This window comes from Chanos chanos, chromosome 6 (genome assembly GCF_902362185.1).
Source record: "Chanos chanos chromosome 6, fChaCha1.1, whole genome shotgun sequence".
NCBI classification, from domain to species: Eukaryota; Metazoa; Chordata; class Actinopteri; order Gonorynchiformes; family Chanidae; genus Chanos; species Chanos chanos.
The window spans coordinates 45,739,558-45,751,401 of NC_044500.1; the positions used below are offsets into that span (position 1 = coordinate 45,739,558).

General features: G+C 42.5%; 1 protein-coding gene across 1 annotated transcript; it reads right to left on the reverse strand.

Moving 5' to 3' along the window:
• Positions 1-4,035: 4,035 nt before the first annotated feature.
• On the reverse strand, positions 4,036-9,072 carry oxtrb (oxytocin receptor b). Its single transcript, XM_030776630.1, has 2 exons — positions 8,154-9,072; positions 4,036-4,262 (listed from the first exon to the last, which is right to left on the reverse strand). The coding sequence occupies exons 1-2, from the start codon at positions 9,070-9,072 to the stop codon at positions 4,036-4,038; spliced, it is 1,146 nt and encodes a 381-aa protein (XP_030632490.1).
• Between the last annotated feature and the right edge of the window lie 2,772 nt (positions 9,073-11,844).

Genomic DNA, 11,844 nt, shown 5'->3' on the forward strand with positions numbered 1-11,844 from the left:
GGTTTCACTCTGGTTCGGTCCTGATGCGGGTGCGGTGGGATTCTCATGGGTGCTTCTTGATTCTCATTCTCATGAGGACAGAATGTGATTTTCCTGAGATCTGAGGCATCCGGACTCTGGGACAGGACATTTTCTGAGTACACACACAAGAACACGTGCTCACCAATGTCTGTTTTTTTTCTCTCTCTCTCTGTAATTACAAATAAATGACGGGAGCCTAACCCTCTACCCTGGACAATTGTTTTTCAGTAACATCTCTCCCCGAGCGAGGACCAGCAACATGTCCTGACTATTTAGATATTTATGTCCTCTGTACACACACACACACACACACACACACACACACACACACGGTTACTGCTCACACTGCACTTGAACCATGTGTTATTTTACGAGATATTCAGGCGCTCTGTTACTGTTACCTGTACTTTTACCTTACTTACCTTAACGCTTCAAACTTAACAGAACTGAACGGGATGTGAGACTATGAAGTGAGTGAAAGTTGAATGTGGAGTGCCATGTTGTATTAATGAGTATGCTGTGCTTTTACGTGTAGTTGGCTGTTTATTACACGGTTATTGTAAGTGCTACTCACAAATAGCCAAAACCAAACATATGTAAAAAATTGTAATTAAATAATAACTAACAGGTATCTTAAAGGTCAACTGAACAGTTCCTACAGATGGAACTCTTCTCATTCACAAACTTTAAAAAGCTGCATTTGAATGACTGCATGTTCTGAATCTACATGGATTTCATGGTATGTTCATCATTAGACAAACATGTTTTTTTTTTTCCTCCACCAAACTGGTACAAATATTACTGTTTTTTTAATCATTGTATCTCCTCTTAAAACGAGCTATTTTATGATAAGGAGAGAGAAACGAGTGATAAAGGAAAGAAGAGATTACGCTCCTTCCTCGTTGTTATCAAATCACGACAAATGAAGTGAGACTGAAAGACCGCACGCGGCTGCGGTTCCGTGACTTCTCTCTCTTTATCTCGTTCACTCCACATAATGGATCCAGTCCTGGCACCGTCGTGTCCCCAGTTTCCCAGTAACCACGGATTTGAGATATAATACACTCACGTCCGCTGATCCTGCCGTGACCTGGCCGCGGATAAAATGGTTAACATGCTTTTGGAAACAGACAGACGCGTCTCGCTAACCTGGCGTTGTTAACGACGTTGCGTTGTTTTTTAGACGCCCTGCTTGCCTCTGGATAGGTGAACTATTGTCAGTTACATTGTGTCACACCACAGTATACGTGGAAGAAGTTCGTGACGTTACATTTCATTTTGTTCCGTTCTGTTTGGTTTGGTTTTGTTATTTAAAATGGTACAGCGCATTTCATATCCTCTGAGCTCTGCTCTGCCGTCATGGTTCAGCTCAAATACTGAATTTCACCATCTCAGACAATGTCTTTCAGTGAGATTAAAGAGGGACTGGTGTGTTTTAATAAACTAACAAAACCCAGATGTTTTGCAATTTGTGTATGATGAAACAAAAGACAGAAGACCGTGTAATAAATAAGAGATTATAATGTTTCTGAAGAGAGTTTCGGCTGAACAGGATTAAGAGAAATCGCTGTTAGACACACAGAGTACACTTCTTTTTTTTTTCTTCTTTTTGGTAATGTAAGCCACAAGATTAACATTATTTAGCGATACATAATGTTTCCAGGAAACTTGTGAATGCACACGCCCACACACACAGAGACACACACACACACACACACACACACACACACAGACACACACACACACACACACACACACACACACACACACACACACACACACACACATTTTCAGAACTGATTTACATAACGTGCTTGTACATTTTCATCATTTTCAAGATTTCATCCAAAAAACAATTATCAGGAGTATATGAATTATTTTACCTCTACAGTGTTTACCAAGAGTCACAGATCCATCCGTACACAATCTCACATTCATGAATGTAAACGTATGTTAGATGCACTGGGCTTTTGGACAGTTTAATGAGACACTTTGGTGTTGTGTGTGTGTGTGTGTGTGGGGGGGGGGGGGGGGGTAGGGCAGAGACTCAGCAGTGGTCGTGATGGGGACAGAGGTGGCATGACCCCTTCTGACCCGTCCTGACCCGTTCTCTGTTCACACCCTCGTTTGCTCTTGTGTCTGAGTGTCTGGGTTTGGCACTACCTCACTGCTGCAACAAGGGGGCGCCCTCACCTCGCGTGCCAGCGTAACAGTTTAATGATAGTTTAGAGTACTCTGTTTATTATTGTATCATATCCTGTCATAAACATCATTCCCCTCTCTCTCTCATTTTAGCTGTTTTTTTCCCCCTCGTCTGATATCCCAGTCCGATGCTTGAAGCCCTGGGGAATATAATGGGGAAATCATCGCCATTCCAGGAGATTGGCATCACACACACTCCTCCTCTGCTCTTCTCAAGACAGTCGACTTCTCTCTCTTCGCCGCTTCCTGATAACATACGTGAAGTTTAACCTTATTGTGACTTGTGTTCACCAGGTTTTATTTATTGATTCACAATCATTTTTGATCAACTAAATATATTCCTCTTTCCTTTTCATTTGGCATCCCTTGTTTTACCACAAGAGGAACACTCTCTGATAGCCTCAGAGAACTATACGAGTGAAGTTTTTCATCAGCCTAAATCTGTGTTAGAGAGGCTTTCCTTTGCTTACATGCGTAGGGCTTACAAGAGTCATTAAAAAGCTATCTACAGTCATTAAACTGCGTGTCTGTAGTTGTAATTGTTCTGCACAATACACGGCTTTCTAAATTAGAGTCAGATGAGGTCACGCACCACCCATGCAGGGCTGAACTGGAGTTTGCCTCACCTTCTGCCGCACCATCTCTGTTCCGTCCCGTTCTTGGATCGGAGCACAGGTGAGACTGCGCGAGGGAGATCAACAGTTTGACGCACGGACAGCGTGGTGCATCCTAAAACAGTCCTCCAATATCTCTCTCCAACATCTGATTCCCAAAGAGGGATGAGTTTTCAAACGCACACGAACAGTAACACGAGAAAGGTCTGTATTCAAGCATGAAACAGAAGCATATGTGACACATGCCGTAACACGGCCGTTGCGTGGAGCGCTGTTTTAGCATATTCATTCACTAACAGTAGCCAAACAGGACTATTGCTACACAGCAGGCTATGCATTTGTGCAGTAGAATGGTGCATGTCTTAACGTGGAGTGTGGGAGCCTTGCGTGTGAATGGATAGTTATTGGTTGACCTTTAAAACCAGAACTTCAGACTCCATCTCTCAGCCACGGTCTGTGAGTCCGCAGAGTCCTGCTTTCAGTGAGAACAGAGGGAGGAGTTGTGACAGTTGTGAGGGACAAGTGAAAAATGATGCACGGATGTTGTTCGCCTCCCACTGTCTCGGGAGAACGGATCTCAAAAGAGATGACTCAATTTTAGTTTAGAAGTTTGATGATGGGAAAGGTTTTTCTTTCTCTCTTGTTAAAGTTTTTTTGGGAGTTTTTTTTTTTTTGTGTGGCTTTTTTTTTTTTGGAACGTTCTGGATCTCAGCTTGTGGAGAACAGTGGGGTGGGGTGTGTGGGGGGGGGGGGGGCGGGCGGTCTGGCTGTCCCACAGTGGTGCAGTTTCTCGAACTCACTTTTTGGGAGATCCAAGGAACTGTTTTAGGAAGCCGTTATCTTATCTGTTTAAAGGTCCAGCTCTGTATTTATGGATATCTGGTCCAAGTATTTGTGAGATCTCTGTGGTGGTTGGTTGGGTGGGGGCATGGGGGGGGGGGCTGCACTAATGATCTCTGCTTTCCAGTGGTACAAGTCAAAGCCTCATTTTTCTGAAGCTTTCTGTGAGCCTCAGTGTAGGGAAGTCCACAGACTGCCTCGTGTGGGTGAGATCTGGTGGACTCTAGGCCTGAGTCTTATCTTCATCCTCAACGTGGAGGTCTAGACCTCGGGTGGTGGAGGTCTAGACCTCGGGTGGTGGAGGTCTGGCCGGCGTGGGAATGAAGATGTTGCCGCCCGCGTGGCGAGGGCGTGGTTCCTACGTGCTGGAGGTTTGGCTGAGGCTCCTTTGACTGCTGGTGCTCTTCATGGCGTAGGCAGCGGGGGGGCTCTTGCGGTTCGGCTCCTGGTCACACCCGCAGCGCAAGCTCGCCAAACAGGTCCTCATGAGGTCGCGGAACAGGTGACCAGCAAAGAACATGTAGATCCAGGGGTTACAGCAGCTGTTCAGGCTAGCCAACAGCATGGCTATGATAAAGGCCATTGCTAGAACAGAAGATGAGTACAATACAGGTTAACTCCAAACTCAATTTTCTATAGCCCTCGCTACAAACTGTTGATGTTACATTAAGCTGAAAATAACATAATCGCCGAAATACGTCTCTGTCCGGTGTAGCCCCGAGCTGAGAATTTGGTCTGCCCAAGAGCGTATAAATATATTCACTCAATTCAGTATAAAACATGTCTGGTTTGATATAAAAACTGTGAGACAGAGCTGTGTTTGTAAGCTACAGTTATGACCTAGCCACTGTGGCAAATAAATTCTGTCTGGCAAGTTGTGTCACATATTAATCTTACAGGGGTTTTGCAGCCTTGTAGATATAGCAGAGACTTTACTTCATTTGCTATCAGCCACAGAAAGGAGAGGATGCTCATGTTTTTGTTTTTCCTGAACCAGTCAAGCAAGAGGTGCACAAGCCATCGCATGGGGGAATTTGTTTGAATCAATATGTGCAGTGCATTAAAATACATGAGGAATTGCATTGCTGTTTCAGTTGTATTGCCCTTGTTGAGTACAGTGAAGTAAAACAAGGCTTTACATAGACGTATAAAACGATGGCATTGGGGATAAAAGAAAGAAATAATTAAGCATAATTACCTAAGTCCTACACCTGTAACATGTATCTTATATAGACATCGTTTTCACATGACTCCAACCTTAAATGCAATCACTATCACTCTAAGCTGACCTCTGACCTTCACAAAAATACATCAGTTCTCAGACAGAACTGCTCTTAAAACCATTTTTATACTTTCTCATGCTAATGTACTAACAACAGCCCCTTCCCTGGATCTCTCGCCGTCCGCTTGCAAAGCTGACAGGAACTCACGACCGCTCTTACATAACACACACACGTGCACGCACGCGCACCCCCCCCCCACCCACCCACCCACCCACCCACACACACACACACACACACACACACACACACACACACACACACACCCCAAAGCAAAACGGCAACACAGAGTCTGAATACTGGTGATGTTCTTTTAAGGGAAAAAGCTATTTTCAGATCCTTTTACGGTCTTTCCTGAAAGAAAAGAAATCATCTCTGTACCTATGATACTATCAGAGGCTAAATACCTACAATAAGCTGGACAAGAAATCATATCTGGCCTCATCTAAACCTATTATGTCTGTAATAATGTGTGAAATTACCTTTGAAAGACTTAGATTATGCGTACGGTAAACAACCAGCTCAGGTTTCCATGTTTGAATTGCACCAGGTTTTGAAAAACGGCTACTGCAAGTTTATCTTCAATGATTTTCAGATTTGACGTGATCTAGGCGTTCATTATGAATTGGATATTGCTTTCAATCGTAATCTACCCAAACCATGACTCCATTGTGATCTGGTAAAGCTAAGTGCATTAAATCACTTCTTTACGTATCTCAAAATGCCACGTCCTTCATTAATTATGCTCCCAGGGTCAGTGTTGTCTCCTTCAATTCTTCGGCTCCTTAGGGCATTTTAATGTCCCTCCACATCCATTATTCACTGCGTGGCACCGTTCCCTTCCCATCCCCTGGGCAATGACATCATAATGCTTTAAAACCCACTTCTAAAAACTGACACTAAGATTTGGAGGAAGCAGTAAATATTTTTATAACTGTTTTGCCTTTTTTTCCCCTCCAAGTTTACTTTTCTGTTTTTTTGGAAGCTTATAGACATTCTCCGCTGAGGTCAGAATTAGAGCAGCATTATTCATCGGTTGTTTTTGGGCCAAAGAGTGCATCAGCGCCACGAACAGAGGGAAGTTGACTTTGTCACTCAGACAAAACGGACAAACGGACAGGTCTCGGCTGAGAGATGGAGAGAATGGGACAGTTACGTACTGGGTTCAATTTTAGTACTATATCTTGCAACATAATGAGTTGTGTAAGTACTTGTGTAGGTACCAAAAGGTTTGCATTATGATCAACAAATGAGGGCTATTTAATGTAATAATAATAATAATAATAATAATAATAATAATAATAATAATAATAATAATAATAATAATAATTGTTATAAACAAATACATTTCCGGTAGTGTGAGAATTAAAATAAACTGAAATAAACTGCTCCGGAAGAGTTTGAGAGTATATGTCTCAAACTAAGATTTTATCTCAAATGAACAAAACAAAAACAGAAAAAAAAAGTTCTGGAATCCTCTTCAAGACCTTGTCAGGTATTAATCCCTTAAATGCATTAGCTTTTCCTTTCAATGTTGCTGGGAGGTTCAACCAACTGGGAAGTGGCTAAACTCCGTTTTTCAGACCTGCTGAGCAGGCGCTTGTCTATTGTCTATTCTTAAAAGCAGGACAATCTGCTCCCTATACCAGGACTCCAAAAGGCAAAGCCATCTCACTGATTGCTTTCCTGCCGCCAGGACTTTCTGGAGCTATATCGGAGTTCTCTCACTGTTTGGCAAAGAACACAGGAGCACTTATCAGTTAAATATCTAAAACAGTGCAGCGTGCCCAAGAAGGTATTAAATTAAACTGACTTTTTTTTTTTCTTTGTTGTTTTGCTTTAAGGGGTAGTGTACCAGGTGGCTCTTTAAACAGACAGGGTTTTTGTGTGTGTGTCAAACATAAATGTGCATCTTCAGTGATCTTCTGTTTGCAGCTGCTGTTGCTGGATATTTGAACATTCCGGGTGTGGAATGTGACAGAGAGCAGGGCCCTGGAGCCCGCTGCAGGAGCACGGATTTCCCTGTGATCCTCCTTAAACTCTCAGTGTTAGAGAGGAGGCAAAGACAGACAAAGTTATGTTATTACACGGAAATAATGACATTCAGGATTCAGTCACATTAAAGGGGAGTTCACCTTTGATGTTACGCTGCTTATATTCTGCTGTAGTCTCCAGAGGTCCATAGACTTTACTAGCGTTTTCTTTCATTCTCTCTCTCTCTCTCTCTCTCTCGCTCTCTCTCTCTCACTCTCTCTCATCTCATCTCATCTCATCTCATTCCTTTATTTCTTTATAGCCCTCTGGGGGTTATTTAAGGATTTGGACAACAAAATAAAGAGAGTGAGAGTGAGAGAAAGAGAGAGATAGAGAGAGAGAGAGATGAGCGGAGACATTATGTACATATTGAAACAAAATTGAAACATATTTGTGAGGCACTTGAGATAAAACAAATCTTTTTGTTTGACTCAGGTTTGCAAACAAAACTTCAAGAAATAAAAAGAAATAGAAAACATGTTATACGATATTTCTATGATAATGTTATTATATACTCTAAATATTTATTATTATTGTTTTTATTATTTTTGCAGCGTGTGTGTGGACTGCATACAGTTTGGTTTGGTATGTTTCCTACACGCAGTGATGAGTGTGACGCCACATGCAGAACCTGCAGATCCAGCGTCATGGCCGTTTTTTTCTGTCTGCTCAGTCAAAATATGCACCCAGCCACAATGAAATACATCAAACAAAACCAACAAAATAAATAAAACAGCGATAAATAAAATAGATACTAATCCTTAGTGTGTCTCTGTGACGGATCAACTCTCCGTCACGTATGGACTGTTTGCAGGCACGAACTGTTCATACACATTCACCACAAATCATGGACTGAGTTAAAGTTAAATATTTACTGATTGTTGTTGTTGTGATTTTGTCGTGTGTGTGATGTATATGAACAGTTCGTGCCTGCAAACAGTCCATATGTGACGAAGAGTTGATCCGTCACATTAGTTCATGCCTGCAAACAGTCCATACGTGACGGAGAGTTGATCCGTCACAATCTCACAACACTCCTAATGATATAAACATTTATTGCGCGACAAAATTCTGTTATTTCCATGTATCGAATTATTTTAAGTGCAAAAATAAAAGACATGTAGGAAATTAATGCTTTCATTGACGTGTTTTAATGGTTTACCTTCTCTTGGTGCTTTTGGATCCCAAGCTGACCACATCTGGACGAAGAAAAACGGCGTCCAACAGATGATGTAGGCTACAACTATGACAAATGTCATTTTCACCGTCCTGATCTTCGCCTTGGAGATCAGCTTCACGCTGCTCACGCGAGAGAGCGCAGTGCCTTTGGCTGGTCTAGGTGTAAGCGATATGCACTGGTCCCGTCTGGTCTTAAGCTTGAAGTTTTGCCATATTTTGTAACTTATCAACCCATAGCAAACGCTTAAAATCGTAACCGGGATTATATAGATCGTCAGACTGATCCATGTCACATAGGCCTTGGCACCCCAAGGCTGGACGAAATCTCCCCAGCAGTCGTAAACTCCGTTGCCTACCTCTTTTAGAGAGAAGATGTGGACCTGCGGCACGCTGAAGAGGAGGCTTAGCATCCACGAGGCAATCACATAAAATCGGTCCTTACGACGCAAAGAACGAAGAGGCTGACATATAGCGAGGCATCTGTCAATGGACATCAAAACAAGCATATAAGTTGAGGCAAACATTCCGACCACTTGAAGATATTTTACTAACCGACAGAGGAAATCCGGTCCATAAAACCGAAACGTTATATCCCAGATGAGTTGAGGTAACACCTGAAAGACTGCCACCACAAGGTCAGCGATGCTTAAGTGTTTCATGAAGTAATACATCCGAGACTGTCCGTGTTTGCTCGTCTGAATGGCCAGAAGGACGCAAATGTTGCCAGCCAGCGCGAAGAGCAGGATCAAAACGAGCACAGTCACCTCAACTTTAGCTACCTCCTCATTCCGTTTTAAGGGGTTTACAGTGTAATTTCCCACTCCCGTTTCATTTCCCCGGCTCGAATTCGCCCAGGAATCGTTCAACGACCAAAAACTCGTGTCCTTCAAAACGTTCTCCATCACGCGTAAAAGCGTGCGTCACAGCCCTTTGGAGAGGCGCGTGCTGCTGTGGTTCTAACTTTACATTTATCGATTCACATTGCAATAAGCGTTAAATACGAACTGTTTTGAACAACGAAAAATGTCTTGATAACATGTTTTGATTATACACAAACCTGAATGAACTCGAAACGAACCCCTTGAGTGTCCAGTTTTCGGAATCGCTGCAAGGCAATAAAATACAAAATGAACTTAAAATTAACAACGATTACACAGTAATCAAAACTGTACACCGTTGAAAAGTAGTTTAAAAAGGTAAATGAAACAAAGTGCATTCAGTTATTTACAGTATAACAATACATAGCGCAGTTTACATTGAAAATCTAGGCGCAGGCGTAAAATTTTCGTTTGAACTCAGCATGGATTTCACTTATGTGACACTGATAACGTAGAAATACGGTTTAGAAAATATGAAGATTATTCTTAGTAACTACGGTTTTTACTGCAAATTCTCACAAATTAGTCTCTGCCTATATCTTAAACATCGTAAAATTGGGAACACGTAAAAAACATGACGACGCAAGCACTCTTGAAGCGACGAATATTCTGTACAACTTTTCCTACAGAGAATCTACATCATAAAGAAATAACATTTATTTAGGGAAATTATACAGTGACCAAAGGTCCATACCTAAAGTTTGTTGTGTTAGTATATCTCCAGTAGGCTGCGACCATCCCTGTTCTGTCGCACGCTCTGGAACACTGCAACTGTGTGCGTGCGCAAAATATGTCCCGGTGTTTTACTCCGCTCGGATTTTTTTTCTTTTGACTTACAAACATGAATTTCTACCACTAGGGAGCAATGTGTGGCGCGTTTGCCTCTGAATTTGAAACGAAATCACAGCCCTGATTAAAATGCACTATCAGAATTGTATTGTCTGTCGTTTGAATGAAACATTGCGTCCAGTGTTTTCTTCAAAGTATATGTCTGATCCGAAGTGATTTTGTAAAAAGCAGATTTCAGCGGATAAATTAAATACCCTCTGACAGCACTCTAAGAATAACCAACACTTAAAATGGAATAGAAGTCTGTCTTTTCCGCCTATCGAAGTGTATTCCATCTCATAATTTTCATTCATTTTCTGACTCCTGACTCGGATGCATCAATGAATGATATTGATGTTTAAGTTTATGGACAGATAGATCCATCAGTGGGGTATATCATATCAGCTATCTTACTGTTGCCCTTCACAATTATTGCAGCACAAATCTCTCTTTTCCCCTCGGGTGCTCTGCCAACACTTCTCCTGTCTTTGCTGACTCCACTGCCCTAACCTCCGACCACTCACACACACACACACACACACACACGCACGCACACACACACACAATATCCTAACCTCCACTGCCCTAACCTCCGACCACTCACACACACACACACACACACACACACGCACACACACACACACGCACACACACACACACACACACACACACACACACACACACACACAAAATACCCTAACCTCCACTGCCCTAACCTCCTACCACTCACACACACACACACACACACACACACACACGCACGCACACACACACACACACACACACACACACACAAAATACCCTAACCTCCACTGCCCTAACCTCCTACCACTCACACACACACACACACACACACACACACGCACGCACACACACACACACACACACACACACACACACACAAAATACCCTAACCTCCACTGCCCTAACCTGCTACCACACACACACACACACACACACACACACACACACACACACACACACACACACACACACACAGTCTCTCACTTTCTGGTCAGGTTGGTTGCCCTGCTCTGCTAGCGCATGATTTTTCAGGGCTGGTGTAGAGTCTTGCTGGCTGAATATGAATGAGAGTTGGGCATGATGTGTCTTGTTTGTGAAGCATTTTGGGGGGTTGTATGAGAATGACTCACACACCATTCATGCCCCGATCATGAATTATTCCACCAAGATAACCAAGATCACAGAGTGAACAAGGCAAAACTTTTAATGGAAGCTCTGGACTTTGGAAAAATCAATAGATCCAATCTGTTTGAGAAGGATGTGGATAAAAAAAAAACCTGACTGTATGGAAAACAACAGATGCAACAAAAGCAGTTATTGCAACAAAAGCAACAATTCAGTTACTGAGAGAGATGCTGTTTAAATAAGGGACCGTATGTATGTAGTCATACATGTAGTGTCATTATTTTTAAACAGTTTTTCCCTTTCCCTCTGGACACTCTGCTTCAGAGTATAATTTTAAATTAAAAATCCGAAAAAATAAACCCATAATCAAACAAGTGACAAACAGAAAAACTTTCATTGCACAAGCCCAGCCTCTCATGACACCATTTGCACCTGAGCGGTTGTGTTAAGTCTTATCGGTGTGGATTCAATTCAAATCACAGGGGCGACGCTCTTTCACTCTTTCAGATTGATCTGCGTGACATTCAGGGCTCTGTGAAGCGTTAGCTGAACACGGTTTTCCTCTCTTGCGGGGAAGCATGTTGTTCAGTGCAGAGGTAAACATGAAGTTTCAGACAACCCCCAGCTGCTCCGCTCGACTCCTGACTCTCCAGAGCTCCCATTAAACAGAGCCCCTGTGTTCATTTTCACACAGCTGACTTGTGGTTTTCCTGAAATGCATTTTTTTCCGGTTTGCTCTTAAACTGATGCTTGGAGACCATGATGCACATAACTGATGTACCTCAGAGTGAATTCTGTGGAGTCTTTGTGTGTGTGTGT

Coding starts and splice junctions, on each gene's coding strand:
- oxtrb (XM_030776630.1), bottom strand. CDS start 9,072: ATGGAGAACGTTTTGAAGGACACGAGTTTTTGGTCGTTGAACGATTCC. Junction 4,263..8,153: donor TCCAAAAGCACCAAGAGAAG/GTAAACCATTAA, acceptor CTTCTGTTCTAG/CAATGGCCTTTATCATAGCC.